Source organism: Sparus aurata, chromosome 12 (assembly GCF_900880675.1).
Source record: "Sparus aurata chromosome 12, fSpaAur1.1, whole genome shotgun sequence".
NCBI lineage: Eukaryota > Metazoa > Chordata > Actinopteri > Spariformes > Sparidae > Sparus > Sparus aurata.
In genome coordinates this window covers 17,354,922-17,375,335 of record NC_044198.1, presented here as the reverse complement: position 1 = coordinate 17,375,335, position 20,414 = coordinate 17,354,922, and the positions used below count along the sequence as shown (strand labels likewise).

General features: G+C 40.1%; 3 protein-coding genes across 6 annotated transcripts in view; 1 reads left to right on the top strand and 2 right to left on the bottom strand.

Moving 5' to 3' along the window:
* Nucleotides 1-11,394, bottom strand: part of rgs3a (regulator of G protein signaling 3a) — a 156,679-nt gene extending 145,285 nt beyond the window's left edge. For all 3 annotated transcript variants that reach the window (XM_030436370.1, XM_030436372.1, XM_030436371.1), the window contains exons 1-2: nucleotides 11,242-11,394; nucleotides 3,240-3,343 (exon numbers count right to left, since the gene is read on the bottom strand). In XM_030436370.1, the coding sequence (XP_030292230.1) occupies nucleotides 3,240-3,318 (79 nt within the window). In that variant the 5' untranslated portion in view covers nucleotides 3,319-3,343; nucleotides 11,242-11,394. The remainder of the gene's footprint in view (nucleotides 1-3,239; nucleotides 3,344-11,241) is intronic.
* Nucleotides 11,395-11,436: 42 nt separating this feature from the next.
* rabepk (Rab9 effector protein with kelch motifs) lies at nucleotides 11,437-14,727 on the top strand. Of its 2 annotated transcripts, none has more exons than XM_030436383.1 (8): nucleotides 11,437-11,528; nucleotides 12,037-12,103; nucleotides 12,199-12,353; nucleotides 12,852-13,007; nucleotides 13,219-13,383; nucleotides 13,921-14,070; nucleotides 14,165-14,314; nucleotides 14,441-14,727. In XM_030436383.1, the coding sequence occupies exons 2-8, from the start codon at nucleotides 12,051-12,053 to the stop codon at nucleotides 14,665-14,667; spliced, it is 1,056 nt and encodes a 351-aa protein (XP_030292243.1). In that variant the 5' UTR covers nucleotides 11,437-11,528; nucleotides 12,037-12,050; the 3' UTR covers nucleotides 14,668-14,727. The 2 variants fall into 2 exon arrangements, with proteins under 2 accessions (XP_030292243.1, XP_030292245.1); XM_030436385.1 differs by having other exon boundaries at nucleotides 11,465-11,675.
* Nucleotides 14,728-14,914: 187 nt separating this feature from the next.
* Nucleotides 14,915-18,782, bottom strand: hspa5 (heat shock protein 5). Its single transcript, XM_030436382.1, has 9 exons — nucleotides 18,626-18,782; nucleotides 17,918-18,068; nucleotides 17,594-17,825; nucleotides 17,338-17,475; nucleotides 17,128-17,240; nucleotides 16,635-17,025; nucleotides 16,293-16,530; nucleotides 16,035-16,202; nucleotides 14,915-15,932 (listed from the first exon to the last, which is right to left on the bottom strand). Exons 2-9 carry the CDS (start codon nucleotides 18,031-18,033, stop codon nucleotides 15,364-15,366), a joined length of 1,965 nt encoding a protein of 654 aa, XP_030292242.1. The 5' UTR covers nucleotides 18,034-18,068; nucleotides 18,626-18,782; the 3' UTR covers nucleotides 14,915-15,363.
* Between the last annotated feature and the right edge of the window lie 1,632 nt (nucleotides 18,783-20,414).

Below are 20,414 nucleotides of genomic sequence, written 5' to 3'. Positions count from 1 at the left end.
TTGGTTAAATGCTTATGTATTTAGTATATGAGGGTTTAATTGAGGTCAGCAAGTACAAAAGTTGAAGACATTTCCTGCGATAGCCTAAAGAAAATCCATTTCTGGCAAATAACAATCATAAAAACTGGAGACTGAAAACTAACAAACGCATCATTTGGAACCTTGTATCGTTTGTTACATTAACATTAAATATATCAAATAAGATAAAACTGCCTCTTATACTGTGAAGTCTAGAGCTGTTAAATGGAGAACTAGTTATTGGGTCCACTCAGTGTTTGATACTTTAAAACCAAACGATGTTTGCTCCTCTGCAGACATTATTACCTCTGGTTCAGGGCTAATGATCTCCTCAAAAGAGAAAAAATTTACCATAATTCTCAGGACATTTTCAGATGAAGCATTGCCTGTCTTCCTTGCAAACTCGAGACCTGTTTCTTTTTTATTCTTTGTGTGTGACAGTAATTGCTATTGCTTATAAATGCTGACAAGAAAGAAGAGCAGGAATAAAGTGCATCCATTCATCTAATTGATGTAACTCTAAAGCTTAAAGTTTATCTTGATCTTTAAGTCAGACAAAATCTCTATCTGCTTTCCGATATCCTTTCTCTCATCCCTCCATTCTCTCCTCTGATACCCTTCATCTATGACGTTTTTCTCCCTCTTCCTGTCGCCCCCCGACTCAGACATTGCCTCAAACTCCAGTTAGTGTAGTGCTGCAGTTATCAATTCTACAGTGGGAGAATGACTGTCAAGCAAAAGGTAGCAAAGGACATAAATGCTGAACAGAGAAGCAATTTTGCTCAAACTACTTGAGTCAGTAGTTATACTTCAAAACTTGTCAAGTCACTTTAAATCTCCTAGCTGCAAACTGGGCCATTCTTTGTTACCATTAGGAATCAAAAAAAACATTTGTGTTCTAGTTGTTACTAGCCTCAGTTTGTCTATGTGTGTGTCTGTAAAGTTGTATGGATGTCTTTTTTGTTGATTGGTTTGCTGTTTGTTTTTTGAATGACTAGTCTTTAATTACCAGTGCAATGAGTGAAAAAGAGTGGCACAAGTTCTATATTTCATCAGTGAAGGAAGTAGGAGAAAACTGCAGTCTAACAGTCTAATAATATGGAACATGTGGACACTCTATACATACCAGAACATGCAAATAACTGCATGTTTGATTTGTAGAGGGAAGAATATACTGTACTCTACAAATCCCAGAAGGGGAAGGGAAAATATTAAGTCCAGATCAGGTTGGTGTCTTTAATTCTCTCTTTGGCAGTGAAACATCCTTCCCTGAGGGTGACCACAAACATGATCTAAGAACCAAACAATAGAAGCTTTCTGGAAAAAGTCAAGCTCATGGCAAAGTCTGACCCAGTTCTCAAAGGGCACACTCTCAAAATGAGCTCAGTGAGTCCCCAAGTGGGATGATTATGCATTAAATAACAGATATCAAAAATTGAAGTTTTAACTTTGTTGTTGAAGATAAAAAGCCAGATGTCAAGTCAAGCAGGCCTGCTATACAGTCTCCTCCCCTCTGTCTGGTCATCTGAGTCTGTAAATAGCATTAAAAACCTTCTTACGACTTTTAAATATATATACTTCACATACTTTTAAAATATAAGATTTTAAATAACTTGCATAACTGTGCATTGAGAACTAACACATCCATTGAAAATGCCATAGCCACTGCCATCCACTCAGTCTTCACACACTTGAGAATAGGAACACCTACATCAGAATGCTGTTTGTCGTCTTCAGCTCAGCATTCTGTACAATCTCACCAGTGATGCTGAGTGGAAACCTGAGGTGGGCAGTCACATTTCCTCTACTTTGGTGCTCAACACCAGATCACCCCAGGGCTGTGTGCTCAGCCCCCTCCAGTATACACTGTACACCCATGACTGCACTCCCCACAATCAAGAGAACTTAATTGTGAAGTATGCGGTCGACATCACCATCGTTTGCTGCATTATAAACAATGTTGAGAGTTTCATATCTGGAGGAAATCAACAATCTTGCAGAACAGTGCCCAGAGCCCAAATTATACTGAAAGACAACACCCAGCCCAGCCATTTGGCAAAAGACACAGAAATATCCATTGTTATACCAGACCGCTGAGCAGCTTCTTTCCTCAGGGCTTAGGGACTCCTCAATTCATCTTCCACACTCCACTGTACAAAATACTTTGTTTTGTTTTACGTTCTCATTTTCAGTTTAGTTTTACAACCCTGTGGTTGTAAAATAACAATTGAATGAACCTTTAACCTTTACTAAGAAAGACAGAATGATTTGTGCGGTTGCATGTGAAGACTGGAAAGGTCAGGCATTGGCACATATGTGCTGACATAAGAGAGAAGCAGGGTGTCCAAGCAAATTTTGACTAATTTCTGCCACATGGGTCAGATCTGAGTGGAGCCAGTGCAGCAAAAAGCTCCCAAGATGGCTACTCTGAGAACCTACAGAAAGCCACGTAATTATGAAGCTAAATTTATCAACAGAAGCAAGATCAAGGAGAACTTGCTATCATCCTCCATTCATTTGAGCAGTTCTCTTGTATGATAAAGAAATCATTGTTTGTACTGTGACTGTAGGGCAATTTCACAATAAAAATACAAATTTCTTTGATGTTTTACTACAAAGCCATGTGGAAACGAATCCTATGAGGCCTTTTAAGTCAGCCACAGAGAGTGAACTTCCCCCGACCTCCTTTTGACACACCCACACAAGGCATCAGAAACATAAAATACGAAAGTGACACCCACAACTGTAACCGCACCCCAGTAATGCCCTATCCATATTCATTTTTATGACAGGTAAACACTGGATAATGGATGAGGCTTTAGCCTGACGGTAAACAGTGCAGGTGCTCCCTCCTCTAGGCTGGCTCACATCCTCCATAAATGATTCAGGGTGTCACCAGATAAGGAGGGGCAGCCTCATTACCAGACCAGAGGAGTTGTTGCTACATCTGAGCCCACTTGTTGCTGCGAGTAATTTGCTTCTCATGTCACACACGCCGCAGGATCAAGTACCTCTGCTGGCAGATGTACTTGACACAATCCTTTATGTAACATTCCCTTACTTTAAGACAGGAAGGCAGCCTTTACGTTTTGTAAGTTTTGGCTTAATGCTGTTATGGATGCATGCAAGGAACTCTTAACAAAATATCTAGGGTCTGAAGCTACAGTAAAAACATGACAGTCTATTTTTCTCAACGAAAAGTAAAAAGAAGAAAGCCTCACCGTGGGTTCTGAGGAAAAAGGACGATGTCTCAGGAGAGTTTGCAAGGGGATTCCGCAGGTGGACTCTAAGGCAGGTCATCTCAGAGGCAGCATGCTCGTCGCCACTGTGGATGAGATGGTTTCAGCGACCACAGGGAAGAGATGAAACGAAACTTGATGCTTGTTCGTGTGGGGGGGTGTCCATGTGTGTGTGTGTGCAGTATGCAGTTAAAGGCAAAGACAGGGAACACAGGGAAAAGAGATTAAGAAATTTGAAGAAATGTATGTATACGTATATATGTACATTTCTTTCACAATTACACTTCATGCTTCAGCCTCTGTAGGATGTGACCTGTTACCAAGGTTGGCAAATACAAGGCTCAACTGTTTTGTTTTCCATACATCCTGTTCAGATCTAGCAGCCAAGGTCAGACGGCAGTAATCAATCTTTATCTGCAAACAATACAGATTTCAATCGGCACACAACATACGTGAGCAGATTTATTTTATTAGCAATAACTTCATTAGATGTGTGTGTGAACAATGTGCACAAAAGTTCAAACACTATTTTTCTATGTACTGTGTCACTCAGACTCTCACTCTCTAGCTTCCACATGTACTAAAGTGATGTAGCCTCTGGCCATGATTTTATAATTATCTGCCCCTGATAGTGGACCAAATGCAGCTTAAAAGGATATACAGTAATAGCAACATTACAAATTGAGTTATGGGTTAGGATTGAGAAGCAAGAAAATCATTATTTAATGAATCTGCTTAAGTGCTACATATAAATAATACAATAACAATCATATATATAATAATAATCAATAAACATTAATTGTTTAATCTGCCTGTTGTTTATTGTTGCTAATGAACCACCTACTGGTAAAATATGGCTTTGACGTTGAGGTCAAACAATATTGTTATGGTAAACAGTGCTTTCTATTATATTGCTGCAGCTTCCTGGTTTTCTACAGGCTGGTTAGTGTAGCACCATTTGGAGCCAGACACAGACAATGTGGGCTACATTCACAGTTCTGTTTACAACTGCACTTGCAGCTGTCATATGGATTTGCAGTCATATGACATATGTACACAGACAAGAGTATTAATAACATTTGAGAGGCCAAGGTTAACTTAACAATGCCCCCCTCAGTTTCCAACAATTGAGCGGGTCTTTCCCAGATTAGAATAAAAGTATTTCACCATTGACGTGAATGAATATATTCATAAATATACGTTACATCTTTATTAAACACTGAATATATATTAAATATATTTTTAGCATTCCGTTCAAAAATTTGATTTGGGAAAATGACAATTTAATTTGAGACAGCAAGTAACAGATGACACACAGCTACAGCTGCATCCAGAGCAAACAACAAATATAAAAAAAAAACAAAAACATGTTTTTATACGGATTATTATTTACTGTAGATGGAACTGAGCCATTGTTGTGATTGTGTGGCAATAATCCAGATTACTTTACAGTATGACTTAACACACCTCTGGGTGAAATGTGACACAACAGTAGCTCCAGCGCATTGTTATGACATCTTGCCCAGTGGCAGTGTACCAGTAACCCAGAGATGAACTCGCTTTTGCTAATCCTGATTACCACACTGGCCACCCACCGAGAAGGCACCCAATCACAGTTTATTTAACGGAGATGAAAATATCTGGTTGTTGAGTTGCTTACTGCTTGCCACACACAATGTCTTAATTCACATCAGCAAGTACTGTACACACAGCCTGCGCACAACAATTGCATGCACTCAGAGAAGCTATTTTGGGCTGTCAGAAAATGTATCTCCAATTATCTCTTTCTCCAGCTTGGTGTCCCTTTACTCAGGACTCAAAATAATTTTCCTTTTTCCTCTCATTTTGTCCCTCCACAAAAAGCCCCTGATTCATTTGGTCCTTATCAGTTACAGTGAAGGCAAAACAAAGGAGTTCTCTGAAACTCATACTCTGCTTCCCTAAAGGGGAAGCTGGGTAGATAATGTTACTGTGGCATGGCCTGGTCTGGTCTGTGTTAGAGGACAGAACTACACTTCCATATGTCAGCGTCATATGCGGAGACATAAATGCACACATTTTAGAGCAAGTGTACTAGATAATGCAAATTGTGTCCAATTTGTTTCCAATGAAAGCCTAGCAAAGCAGCATAAGGCACACAACTCCTCTCCAACGTACAATTCTCGATTCCCCAATTATTTAGACTATTTTCATTTCGCTTGGCAGATTAATAAAGCACAAGATATTGGAGAGTTGTATGTTTTGACGGAGAAATGAAGCTTACACTAGTCTGCACCTTGCTATGCCTGCCTTGACACTTTAAATATATAATTCCTATTCCACCACTATCATTTCTCCTGTACCCTTGTACTTGTTACATCTTTGACCTCTCGGTACTCGCCAAGGCAAGAATGTTCCAAAATAAAACAGAAATACACTTATTTTTTTTACACATAATGATGGTGTGCAGCAGTAGAGTGCAACAGGGTCAGCAATTAGGTTGGACCATGTGCCAGTTTTTTTAGCGTTGTATATTGATGTTTTACAAGCACAATGGAGGCACTTTATGTTTACAATATGTTATGTTTGTTTATTTCTCAGAAAAATCAAATAGATTTAATGATTTTATCCGAGGGCAGAAGTTGTTTTTTTTACAGCAGCTTATGTTAACGCGCATTTGACGTAGAAAATGACATATATTCCATATTCATATGTCTAAACGTATGTCATGTGCTGCACTACAAGACTTGAGATTTAAGTGACAAGTTATCCAAATACAGTAGGTGCTCTTTGTCTTGTAAGTTTCAAAAAACCCAGTGCACAGGTTCTGGCACAATAAGGAAGTGCAACGTAAAGACATACATTTTGTGCAAGGCAGAGAACTTTGAGGAAGGGGCAAATTCAGAAGCATCTGTGAGAGGAAGGTAGATGCATGGGGGAGCTAATTAAGATAGTAGAGATATGCAGAATAGAGCCATACATGTTCCTCGAAGAGATGAATTTTCAATTTGCGCTGGATGATTGGGAATGACTGTGAAGTTTTGACTGGGAGTGAATTGTGAAGAGAAGAGAGTCGGCTGTTTGCAAAGATGTTCAGATTGCTGAAGGGGACAGCTGAGCACCTGGCGGAAGCAGACTGGAGCATTGGGCAGCTTAATGAATTGAGTGAGTGATTTATTATACAAGTCTGCTAAATACACAACTAGTAAAAGTCTTAAAAAAAGACTAGGATGTGAGGCAGCCACAGAGTAGCTGCAGAGCAAATGCTTAATTATAAATCAACTGGAAATAAAGTCAAAGTCGAGGATTAAACAGACTTTGAAATAGGCACTGAAAGGCAATTAAGGGATGAAAAGAAGGTTAAATTCAAGTGCTGCTGAAAATGTTTGGTTAAATTGTTTCGATAAGCAGCAAGTTGATCGAGAGAACAGATCATTGATTAGTGTTTTCTGTTTGGGTTGGTAATCAGACAAGAATCCCAAACATTCACCACTTCCACCTCTCAAGTGTTAGGAACTTGTGTTTCACTGTATATCATTGTGAACTAAAGACCTTTGTTTTTTATTTGTTTGGTTAACAAAACAAGCAATGCAAAGATGTACATGTTGTTTTGACAACCATTTCTTTTGTTGTTCATTATATAGACTGATCAATAAAAAAAAAGATCCAAATCATGAATCATCGTTAGTTGCAGCCCTTTTAAATTTACAAAAGAAATGTCCTTCTTCCTGAATTCCTGTTATTCAAGTGATGCCACCCAAAAAGCAAAAAGAAATCCACACAGCCTAAACTTAGAATTCAGTTATCATTGACATCAACTCATCAGGCATAAATTGTCGTTTTTCAGGCCTGCCAGAAGGACATGTATGCAAAAACAATGTCATTTTCCACAAACTATAGCCATATAGCTATAGAGTCATTCTCTTAAACACAGCAGTATTTTAGTTAACCTTGTCTTTTACTTACTCATTAACTTATTAAATCAATGATTTTAGACATTTCGAAGATAAATCATGGCTGTTTTTAGCAGCAGAGAAACAGTAGTCAGTCAAAGCTCTAAGGTCTAATTATTCTCCAACCCACTTCCTATCACCTCCATCCACAAATCCATCTAGACTGGCACCGATGATGCCATACTGCTCATAAATTAACCAATGCAGATTTTTTTAAAAACCATATTACAAAGCATTGTTTTGTTACCTGTCTTGTGTTTGGGATGTGCAATTTCTTCATCCAAATGTTCAAACCTGATATCCATTTCAGGGTGACACGCTGCTTTTATGAAGATCGGGAATGGCTTGAAAGGGTCAGCCTAGCAGACAGTGCCACAGTGCTGCTGTAAATCTCCCAAGGCTATATAGTGATACCTCATCTTTTGAGCTCATCACTTGTTGCATGCTCCGTGATCCTGTCCTGGACATTTGATATGCCAAGGTCAGCCCATAACTACTCAGTATGACAGTGCAGCACACTTTGCTCCAGCACTTGGAGTACCTGTGCTGAGTTGTCTGTAAAAAGTCTTTGGAGCATATTCAGCAGAATGTGAGTGGAAGGTAAAGAACATTCACTCACGTGAGTATTTTCATTTTCTTCATGCCACAAATGAAATGCTGCTTACATTAGTAATAATATTTCAGTAATGTGAATTATTTATAATATTATGAACCTGACAGGGGGCATTATGCTGCATGATGAGTGCTTTCATGTCAGATGCTGTCAGTAGATTTTGCCGATAATACTTCCATACTTTCACTTAAGCAGTATTCTTGAATGGAAGACTTCAATTTTTTTTTTTTCATTATCATTATCATGATTATTTTGGCCTTTTTCATGGCTTTATTGGATAGTAAAGCTGAAGAGTGACAGGAAATGAATGAGACCAAGGGGGGATCATATGCAGCAAGGGGCAACATGTCAGATTAGAACCCTGTGCCGCTGTGCGAGGACATAGGTTTTATTCACGGGAGGCACGCTGGACAAAATTAATTCTACAATATGAAATCGCTACCTACTTACTTATGTATTTGATAACTTACTATTTACTTATTTACTTACTTACTTACTAATTTACTATTTACTTGAGTTAAGGATCTGTGGCAGAACATAGCAGACTAAAATGATCTCTAATTTCAACTTCATCGGCCAGATGGAAACACCTTTTGCAAGAAAAGTGATTGATTCAAGTGAAATGCAGAAACACTTCTCAACTGCCCTCCATATTCAAAGACACGTTGTTTGTTATTCAAAGGAAATGCCGGCATTCTAAGAGATGGTCTATTAACTCAAACCAGAGGTTGTTTGTTCATACGACCATCAGCAGAATGTGCTTTAGTTAGTACAAAGAGCAAGTATAAATAGTTTTGAAGCTTAAACAAACACAAAAGGACAAATCATCTTTCTCCTATTTTGTACCTACAGTTGCCAGAAGCGGTCCTTTTAGAATATCTTTGTCCTCCACCTTCAGTGAAAGGAAAAGAGGGCATATATTGAATACTTATCCTTGCTGAGATGTGGAACCAATTTTCTACCAAGTTTTTTTTTTTTCTGTATCTTATTCTTTCCAGCTGCACGGACACTACACTTTTCGTTTCAGTGTAGAATATCACATTTATTCAGCACAGATCTGTGCAGTGGAGATTAGTACTATTGCAGTCAATACAAACAGCCCAGAGGACAAATCACCTTGAAAGATGTTTGTGATTTTCTTTTAGATATGAAACATTCCCCATAGTCACATTCATTTGTTGAGGGGGTAGGATACAAAAGACTGATTAAAATTATCTGCAGCACTGCTGTCTTTGCAGAAAGCTTTGCAATTATCAGTATGTGACTTTGTTAATGTACGCATATTCATATTAGAGATTACATCTTTATCTGCCAATGGTCCATTTAGTGTATCTGATTCTATAGGTGGATCTTTCTCCTCAGTGTAGCTCTCTTCTCCTGCCACAGTGTTAATTATTTTATTTTATTTTATCTGATGCAGGAAGTGAAAAAAAACCTCAGACATCAAATTAAATTTGTTTGTGTTGATACATTCTAATACAAAAGGCAGGTCCTCACTCTAAAAACGGTTATTTTCTAAATAAAAGTCTGTCATGCAACAACAGCTTTTGTGCTTAATGCTGTTTTGATGACTTCTTTAAAATGTTCAGTTAGTTCTTTTATACGAAGTGGACAAAACTTTGTATTCTTTGTCCATTTAATTAAGACACACATACATCACAAATAGCTCTTATACCTTAAACACTCTCACCCATGCAGTTCAAGCAACGCTTGACACACAAATTTTTACAAAAAAGGCAATGGCACAACCTACTGGACATGTTGCGAAATGCCATTTTTAAGCATGAACTATCAGCACAGTGCACAGAAAAGGATGATTAATTAAATATACTAAAGAATTTTACAATATCAATAATGGAGTTACCAATTTAGTCCCACGTGGCGAGAAAAAAATAGATTTACTGTAGGTTAAGGTTACACATAAAATACATTAAATGCCTGCATTTTAAATTATGAGTTAATGCGGTGTAATGTATGCAAATGTATTTCTATTGAATTATATAACTGTAAAGCATATCTTTCATTTCAAATGTATTATAAATCTGTGAGAGTGTACACAGTAGTATTGTATTAAAGGCTTATCCACTATGTGTATCTGGAAAATGCTTACAGTTACAGTGCAACCACAAGATGTCGCAACTCCTCTCTGCAACTGCAGCCAACTTCATCAAGTTATGTATGTATATTTTACCTCAGCAATGTAGGGATACCTTAAAATACAGCTTCATGATCATTTTGATGGTACAGTGTCAAATAGTGTGAATGGTGTCTCAGCCACTCCGCCCCCCCATCACTTGTTTCTGCAATGTAACTTCAGTGAGAGGGTAGGATCACAGTAGTACATGCACGTTTACTTAAGTTCAAGGTACAAAATTTCAAGACATAACATTGTTTTGATGTAATGAGATTTGCTCGGAACACCTACAGTACTGAAAAATGGTTACAGACCTGGGATTTGTAAAGACGACAGTGGTGTCAGAAACTGTGGACGGTGCCCAATTACACAAAACATTCATTTTTACATATTGTTGCTTTGAAAATAATAACTTCATGTTGCAGTAGAAGACACAAATAGGACTGTGTTACTCTGTTATCTCTAAAATTAATTTGCCATCTGCATTTAAAAGTGCTGCTCTACTCACCTGATGTGAATCTTTGACACAACATACAGAATAGAACAGCACTAAAAAACAATACTAATCAAATCAAATCAACACTACATCTCATAAATCACTAATAATAACGTAAGTAGTTTACTCTTAGACTATTATATATGGGATGGACAAAATAACAAAGACACTTGTCAAATTGTATGACTTATAATAAATTGGCAAAGTCACAGAAGAGTCAAATGCAGCTTGTGATGTGTAATTATATTTTTCAGTGCGTGAATGTTTATTATAATATTTTTCCATTCAGTTGACAAGTATGGAAAATGATCTGCTGCACAGTAAAGAACATTGACTCTTTGACTTTTCATGTGAATCACACAATTTGCTAAGCACCAGAGGTGTTATGACAAAAGTGTTTTTCTCGTCTGAAGCAAGAAAAATACAAATTATCAACATAACTGTTGAGCAGAAACATAAAATAATATGGCAGGACTGATACAGCTGAATGATTATAATATACTTGTCATGGAGATGTAACGTTCTACCGCCATCTTTGTTTAAGGCTAACTTATTTACAGCAACATAGAAGAGAGTTTGTATCTTTAATATGCAGCCAGTGGAATAGGCTATTTTCGTTCCAGCCAATAGCTATTTGTGTCCTGCTAACACCTTCAAATTAACCATGATTGTTTTGCCAAATGTTCTGCTAGGCTTTTTAAAACTTGTCTTGTATCTGAGTGAAAGTAAGGTAATTAGCCAACACTCGGTTAGCTCTTTCATTAGAGTAATTAAGGAAAAAAAAGTGCGGCGCTGCTGTTGCTGCCTACCTTTTTACTTGAAGTGGGAGAAAGGACTTGTTAGGTCAAACGCTGACGGAAGAAACTGTTTTGAGTGTCATTTTTGTCAGAGACTTCACATTTACGTTATACGCATCATAAAATAGGGACTTCGTAAGAACTGGTTGCTAAATTCAACAGGATGGAGAAGATAAGTTATTTGCGCATGCGCTCCAGGCAACTATGGCAACTACGTTTGGAACTTGTGTCAACCAACCAACGTTGTCAACGCAATAGCTGGCGTAACGTTACTGTTTTCAACGTAGAGTGGTGTCAAGGTTGGTAGTTCAGTTTGAGCTAATTTCACAGTTTCATCTGGCCAAATAAACCGCTGTTATTGTATGGACGTTAGAAAGCTGTGCTAAAGATACAGACATCAGTCTTCACGGACAATTACACTTTTCTGTTTCCACCCGGAAGAACAGGTTAGTGTGGCGGAGCTATTCGCATGCTCCTCTGAGTTAGCAAGTAACGTTAGCGGCTTCATGGTTACTATCTCAGAGATCACTACCGCAAAATTAATCGACGTATGACAGATAATCTTTAAGACTGTGTTTTACAAGCGACCTGTCGCCAACTGTTAATAAGAAACTAATTAATAAGAACACGCACATATTTGGGTTGCTTCAATTGAAGCTAGATTTCACGTAAGGGCGTCTGTGGATACCACCAGAGACGAGTGATACTACGATCAGAAGTGAAATCAACAATAATTTGGTCCAAAATTAGTCGTTTATTAGCTTTTTTGTTGGAAAAAACAATAATACCATGTTTATTCATGCACAGCTTTGTTGAACGCCATGGAGTTTCTCCCAGTGCTTGAACCTCTAGATAAACCCAAAGAAGGAATATGGTAAGTGAATTCAGACCACGTACTTGCACCTATGCTTCAAGGGAATTGGAGCAGATAACTTCCATGTTTTGCTGAAATTGTTCTTCTGTCCACAGGTACTCTTTGATACCGAGGGGAAGTGCTCCGGGTGTTAGTGTGGGTCATACCTGCACCTTTATTTCATCTGAAGAGGAAAGAAGAGGGAGAATTGTTATTGTTGGTGGAGCCAATCCCAGTGGAAGTTTCTCTGAGTCTCATGCCATAAATTTAGGTACAAACATGTCCGCCAAGAATCTGTCCAGGAGTATGACATCTGCATAACTGTGTTTCATAAGCCACTCTCACCAGTATTTGGGCTTTTGTAGGTCCCCACTGATGTTTGAGGCCTTGGTCTAAACATAACAAGTAAAACTTAACACAGTTTTGACATTGACTAGGTCAGTGTGTGATCTTTTTGTTTTGAAATTACAATCACCACTGACAAATGTAGATGTCTGGGATGGGACGCTGTGAAAAAGTTAAATGTTTTGGTCTTGAATTTATTTTGTTTTGTTTTTTTTATTTCTTTTCAACTTTTAGACAAACCTCCCATCACCAATATTTATGAATATGGGACAAGCTAAAGTTGATGTCAAGGGGTCAAGAATTGTGTACAATGTCACTTGTCACAGTACTACGTTGCTAAAACACATTTATCATTTGTATGTTCCCTTCACATTCATATCGAAGGGTTTTCTTTTGGGTTCTTTGTCTTTTCTTCCTCCAACAGATAATCATGAATGGGACATCCCAGAGTGGGAGGGTTTGGACTCACGGTATGAACACTGCAGCTTTGTGCCAGAGAGCTGTCCCCAAAGCCTGTGGGTGTTTGGAGGGGCACAGCAGAGCGGCAATCGCAATTGTATCCAGAATTTGCAGCTAACAGGTAAATCTGAATTCAAATCCCCTTAGTTAATGTTTGTGTTGGTAACGTATTCACATTTAGATGAGCTGTCTGTTCAGCTAACAGTGCCACTTGGTTTACAGCCATGTATTAGCGATTGTTGTCACGTTATGACCAGATGGATAGATTGTACAGTATGTGACCATAGATTACTGTACACTGAGTGTGATCCATCCTCTGCATGTGTGTCCAGACAGTGGGTCTCGCTGGAAGAATGTAGTGGTGCATGGCAAACCCCCCAGTCCCAGGACATACCACACCAACTCAGCCTGCCTAGGTGACAGACTGTATGTCTTCTCTGGTGGGGAAGCAGGAGCTGCACCTGTTTCAGACCCCAAACTTCATGTCTTTGACACAGGTTTGTTTTAAATTGCCTGCTGATTACCACCATTTTATCAAATAGTACTTTACCATTGGATTAGCTTTGATTCTGCATTGTCATACGTTGGTCAAAAGATTTAAAAGTTGTTAAGTGAGCCAGTTCCAGGGCCCTGTTTTTGTGAATGCTGGCTCACTGGCATTGCTGTCAGGGTGACATAAATGTTAAATGGTTTAAAAAATATCTAAACTTGAGTTCTTACTTTGTAAAGAAAGGGCTGAATGTAAGCTTTACTGCCTGCTGCTAACTCATTACATAATATGTACGCAGATGTATCCGTGATAGATTTTTACTGTCAAACTTTTTAATAACTGCCATAAAATAATATATAATTCATCTATTGCAGGTGTGACTTTTTAGATATCTTTAATGCTAAATGCTAAAAATGTACCTTATGTGCCATAAAAGTCAACCAAAGTTTGAAATAAATTACATTGTTCTGTTCCTTCATTTATTTATGTCGTAGGGACACCAATGAGCAAACATGTGATGACTTTTATCTTTTGGTGTTCCCAGCATCTTCCACTTGGTCCCAGCCAGAAACACAAGGCAGACACCCACCAGCCAGACATGGCCATGTTATCATAGCAGTGGGATCAAAGATCTACATTCATGGAGGCATGGCTGGGGACAAATTCCACAACGATATGTACTTTCTTGACACAAGTAAGCTGAAACTGGTGGGAACAATGCTTATAAAGTGAAAACAACAACAACTTTGGGTTTTTTTAAAAAAACAAAACAATGTGTCTGATTAAAGGGAGCATGAAGTGGGAAAAAGTGCAGATCAAAGGAGACATTCCACCTGGAGTAGCAGCCCACTCAGCTGTGGCGCAGGACAAGAATATCTACATTTTCGGGGGGCTGACTGCAGACGGAGCCAGCAACTCCATGTACAGATTCAACACAGGTACACATTCTGACTATTCTTAACTGTCATCATATAAATGTAGCAGTTTAGCCCCTCTGAGCTAAAAAAAAAAAAAATGATAAATTTCAGCCTGTGTAACAACAATGTTATGCCATATGTTTGCAGTCAAATGTAGATGGATCCTCATGAAGTTTGAAGGGGACATGCCACCCAACCGCCTAGACCACTCCATGTGTTTATTGCCATGGAAGGTGTGTGTTGAGGGGAATAGAGGTGAGGAGCAAGCCAGCAGCCCAGCAGCCTCAGAGACAATAACTCTGGCCTTTGTGTTTGGAGGGATGGACACACAGGGTGTCATTTATAATGACTGTATTGTCACTGTCGTGACCTGATGTGCCATAATGTTGTCCATTTTCATTTACCAAATTTGTAATAAACCTTTTTTTAAAGTGCCCTACTTTTTTATTGGAAAACTGAAAACAGGTCAAGGTCAATTTTGTACTGTTGATTACTGAAGTGAACATTGTTTAGTATATTCACTGGGTTTCTGAAGACAGCATCTATGAGGTAAGAAATAGCTGAAATGGGTATTATTTGAGCCAGTAACAGTGTAAGTGAATGCAATAAGAGACAATCAGGTAACATTTTGTATCAAACATTTATTTCAATGTCTTTCGAGAAGTACGATGACCAGATTCAATAAATAACTTTTAGCATTGCCTGTGAACAGAATGAGCCCTTGAACCCACAGACATCCCACTCATGGACCCACAAACAGCTCCACCCTCCCACCCACCCCCACACTAAGTCCCTCCCCACTACAGAACCCCATCAGGACTGCCTGAGAACAGCAGCAGCAAGCCTCGTATCCGGGCTGACGAATATCTCCGCCTTCCAGCGAAGAGAACACCTCTCACACACCGAAACTTATTTCAAAGTCTTTCAGAAGATTCAGTATGGTTGCTTGTTATCGCCACCCCTTCCCAACCATTCCTCTCACTATTTGAGTCCCATCAGTCCAATATGTACATCTACATGCCACTACCAGAGAGGCAAGGGGTGACAAGATGAGTCGACTTTGAACCTCCCTACAACTCATCCTTCTCATCTTGCTCACTTTCTGCACCCTCAGGTGGGGGTCCGCCTGCACTACCATAGAGCTTGCTGATAATTGGCTGAACCACCTCCTCCAGCTCCTTCTTCTTGGCCTGGAAGTCTTCCAGCTCAGCATCCTGGTGCGACTCCATCCACTCAATCTTCTCCTCCACTGCCTTCTCAATGGTTTCCTTGTCATCATCTGAGAGCTTGCCGCCAAGCTTCTCCTTGTCGCCGATCTGGTTCTTCAGAGAGTAGGCGTAGCTCTCCAGCTCGTTACGGGCATCGATCCTCTCCTTCAGCCTCTTGTCCTCATCAGCAAAACGTTCTGCGTCGGTCACCATACGCTCAATATCTTCTGGTGTTAGACGGTTCTGGTCATTTGTGATTGTGATCTTGTTCTTGTTGCCTGTGCCTTTGTCCTCAGCGGTGACACGCAGAATACCATTGACATCGATCTCAAAGGTGACCTCAATCTGTGGTACACCACGAGGGGCAGGGGGGATGCCAGTCAGGTCGAATGTGCCCAGCAGATGGTTGTCTTTTGTCAGAGGACGCTCACCTGGAGGGAAAAAAACAATAATTAAGCTTGTGCTATAAAAATGTATGTCGGAATACAAGGACAGGCAAATGATAACCGTTTGAAATCATGACCAACTCTTACCTTCATAAACCTTGATGGTGACAGTAGGCTGGTTATCAGAGGCTGTAGAGAAGATCTGGGATTTCTTTGTGGGCACCACAGTGTTTCTGGGGATCAGCTTGGTCATTACTCCTCCAACAGTCTCAATACCAAGGGTCAGGGGGCACACATCCAGAAGAACCACATCTCCTACAAGACAGGAAACCATTTCGTAAATAGGACAAAATTGGAGAGTTCAGTTAAGTGGAAGACATACGATGTACAAGGAACATGACTTACCAGTGTCCTCCTCTCCAGAAAGCACTCCAGCCTGCACAGCAGCTCCGTATGCAACAGCCTCATCAGGGTTGATGCCCCTAGAGGGCTCTTTGCCATTGAAGAACTCCTTCACCAGCTGTTGGATTTTGGGGATACGGGTGGAGCCTCCAACCAGGACAATCTCATCAATGTCGGTCTTCTTCAGGTCAGAGTCTTCCAACACCTTCTGGACTGGCTTCATGGTGGAACGGAACAAGTCCTAACAAAGCAAAACGATAAAATTAAAAGGCTTGTAAAACATTAATGTTCATTTCAGTTGTGCTATAGTCATTTTTAGACAACTAAACTGGTTGTATAGCTTACCATGTTGAGTTCTTCAAACTTGGCACGGGTCAGGGTCTCAGAGAAGTCTTCTCCCTCAAAGAAGGACTCTATCTCAATGCGGGCCTGGTGCTGGGCAGACAACCCCCTCTTTGCCTTCTCAACCTCACGACGCAGCTTCTGCACAGCACGGTTGTCTTTGCGCACATCTTTGCCAGTCTTCTTCTTATACAGCTTGATGAAGTGCTCCATGACACGCTGGTCGAAGTCTTCACCTCCCAGATGAGTGTCACCATTGGTGGCCACCACTTCAAACACACCGTTGTCAATGGTCAGGAGGGAGACATCGAAGGTGCCACCACCCAGATCAAACACGAGGATGTTCTTCTCGCCATCCCTCTTGTCCAGGCCATAAGCAATGGCAGCAGCAGTTCTAAAGAATAAAAATATGAGATTAGTATAGAGGAAGGGAGGGAAATGTTGTTTGAAAATCAATAGGAACAGATTAATGAACTATTTATTATAAGACACTCACGGCTCATTGATGATTCTCATAACATTCAGACCAGCGATGGTTCCAGCATCCTTAGTGGCCTGGCGCTGGGCATCATTGAAGTAGGCAGGGACAGTGACCACAGCATGTGTGACCTGGAAGAAAAGATAAGAAAATTAGAGCCAATTCAAACAGTTTATTTAGGAGTGGTTTATTCTTTGATGTACATGTACATGTAAACTTTTTTGGTACCTTCTTTCCCAGGTAAGCCTCAGCAGTCTCCTTCATCTTAGTCAGCACCATGGCAGAGATCTCCTCTGGGGCAAATGTCTTCATCTGGCCACCACCAATGTCAACCTGGATATGAGGCTTGCTCTTCTTCTCAGTAACCTAAAGAGGAATATCCATCTACATTAATATACCAAGTATGTCGCTCAAACTTTAACTGTTGACCTTCTGACCCTACAACCACAACTTTAGTGTCAAACCATCAAGAGTTGAAACCTACCTTGAAGGGGAAATACTTGACGTCCTGCTGCACAGAGGAGTCTCCCCAAGTGCGCCCAATCAATCTCTTGGCATCAAAGACTGTGTTCTCAGGGTTAGAGGTCAGCTGGTTCTTGGCAGCATCACCGATCAGACGCTCACCTTCACTGGTGAAGGCCACATATGAAGGGGTGATGCGGTTACCCTGGTCGTTGGCGATGATCTCCACACGGCCATTCTTGAACACTCCAACACTACAGGAAAACATTTTGAAAAAATGATTACAAATTTCCTTACAATATTTTCTAAAATAATTGAGCCCGAAGTCACTTTTTTTGTCTCTTACCATGAGTAGGTGGTTCCCAAATCAATTCCAACCACAGTCCCCACACTCTCCCTCTTGTCATCGTCGTCGGCAAACACGGTGCCGGCCACCAGCATTACAACCCACAACAGCTTCATCTTTGCTTGGTTGAACTCCGATCTACTAAAGAAATCTGCGGAGAAGAAATACAGTGTAAAAAAAAACGTGGCCTTCATGACGTGGGCCTCTGCCCCCAAGTTAACATAGCTACCAGTATAGTTAGGCTTGATTTAAGTTACTGGAATTCCGAGCCATGATAAATGAGAAGCAAGGCCTTTGACAAAATCAAATCTAAAGTCTAAAAATGTCAAATATCTAAGCGTTGAAAGAACATGGGGAAAGTGGGTGGAGCTCCAATGTGTCTTCCGACCACTGGCTACCGTTAGGTTTTTTTCCCCCCGTCCGCCGGTAGCTGGCTAACCACGTTAGCCTGTCTGGCAGACATGCGAGGGAAGATACATTGCTATATTGAGCAGTCAAAAGTATGCTTTTTTCTATGGCATTTGACAACCAATACCTTCACGCCTTATTCAAAAGGTTATGGTTAACTTCGGGTACATACACCACTTTCGCCATATGTTAGCTTAGCTGACTTCACCATAATGTAACCGTCTTGAAATTACGTTCAACGCTGAAGAAAATACAATACACTTGTCACATTATCATATTCACAACAATCCGCGTACGTACCTTTATCGCAGTATTATCGGTGAATTAAGGGCCTTGACGTTGCCTCAGCTGGTGTGAGCCTCTTCTTGTAAAGTCTGTCTCTCTAATTTGCCTTTCCTGTATTCTTTCCTCTGTGAAATGATGTTGAATGAATTGTGCTCTCTCCATATATAAGCCGTCACTTCTTTCCTGTCGTGGAGGCCCGCGATTGGCTGAGCGGCTGCTCGTTGGAACGCGCTGATTGGTTCCAACCGGCACGCTGGCCGCCGCTGATTTGCACACTTCGAGTCGAGGCGACGTCACGACCTTTGCCCACTGTGCCGATGCTGATTGGCTGTCTGTCAGCTGGATTCATGAACGCTGTTGGAGCAGTGACACGCCACTCCAAACACTGAGGAAGGGTGCGTTTTTCACATGTTGTACATTTGAAGTTGGTGCTCCTTTTTTAAATACAGGCCCCACATGTATTGAATTGACATTCATTCTCACGTTTCAATCAGAGCAACAGTGTGGATACTGTGTTGGTATCATGAGTTGTTATGATGAGTCACTTCAGTGAGTCAGAAATGTACAGAACCATGTGTAATTTGCATGTCACTAGATATCCTTACAGCAAACGTGGTTGCATCAGATTACCTGAATTGCCTGGACATTTCATCAGTTCATGTACAAGATTGCAATTATGTCTGAAGGCCTCTACCTTGAAGTGCAATTAACCTGCAATAATTAGACTATCTATATCGCACAACACTCTCCAGCCTAATTGCTCAGTGATCACATATTGATCAGCTGTAACTATTTTAGGCTAAACAGGCTACACATCCACTTTAAACAAAATCCACTGTAGAACAAGGTTATCTTGAGTTCAATCCATGACAAAAGTCTAAATAGGTCAAGGTTAGGTAACCAGTTGCCAAAGCCATACTTCAGTCTGTATGAACCTAAATGGGATATTTAAGAAAGTAGTGTAGTGAGTATAGTATCTGGTGTTACTTGTGTTTATTCAAGTTAAATATTCTATGTATTCTCAGCAAACACGCACCCTTTTCTGTTATAGCTGGAGGCCTCAATGTAAGGCCACTTGTATGTGCTATGTCATGGTAAACATTAGGATTAAACAGAACAGTTACAGCAAAAAAGAAATTCTGAAATAAATATGTTGTTTGAGAAATTAGAAAAGAAACAAGGTTGAGTTAAAGTCTAAGGGAATGTTTAAGGGTGTGACACTGGCATCATTTCTATATAATTAGTCATTGTACAGTTAATTTTTATACAGAATAAGGTCGACCACAGCATTAATATGAAGAACATACTTGATTGTAGAGAATTCTTCAATAAGTCACAGGGGAGGGAGGACTGTCATGGAGTTAGTCTGAAAGATGTGTTCAGGTGATCCTTGAGTCTCAACCTGACGGATTCAGAACCTTCATCAACAACCTGACAGTACCCTGAGGAGGAGGACGGATCTTTTTTGACAAATGTAAGAATGAGTGAGAAGGTGTCCAGCAGCTTGGAGCACAGCCAGTTGTGGGACAGAAGTCATACTTTCTTTTTCCCTGCAGTAGAAAGAAGAACCATGACAATGCTAGCCGTATACTGGAAGAAGCAAGACAGATCAGATGCTCGGATGACAGATCCGAAGAAAGATTCATTAATATTGATCACTATCAACATTAGCTCTAAAATGACTGCATTCTTTTGTATTTTACCAGTTCATGTATACCATCATCTGTATACCGAGTTCATGTTCAACATGCAACCTCCTTTCACTTCTGAATTCCGTGCATTATTTGTTGTATGTGTTACTATA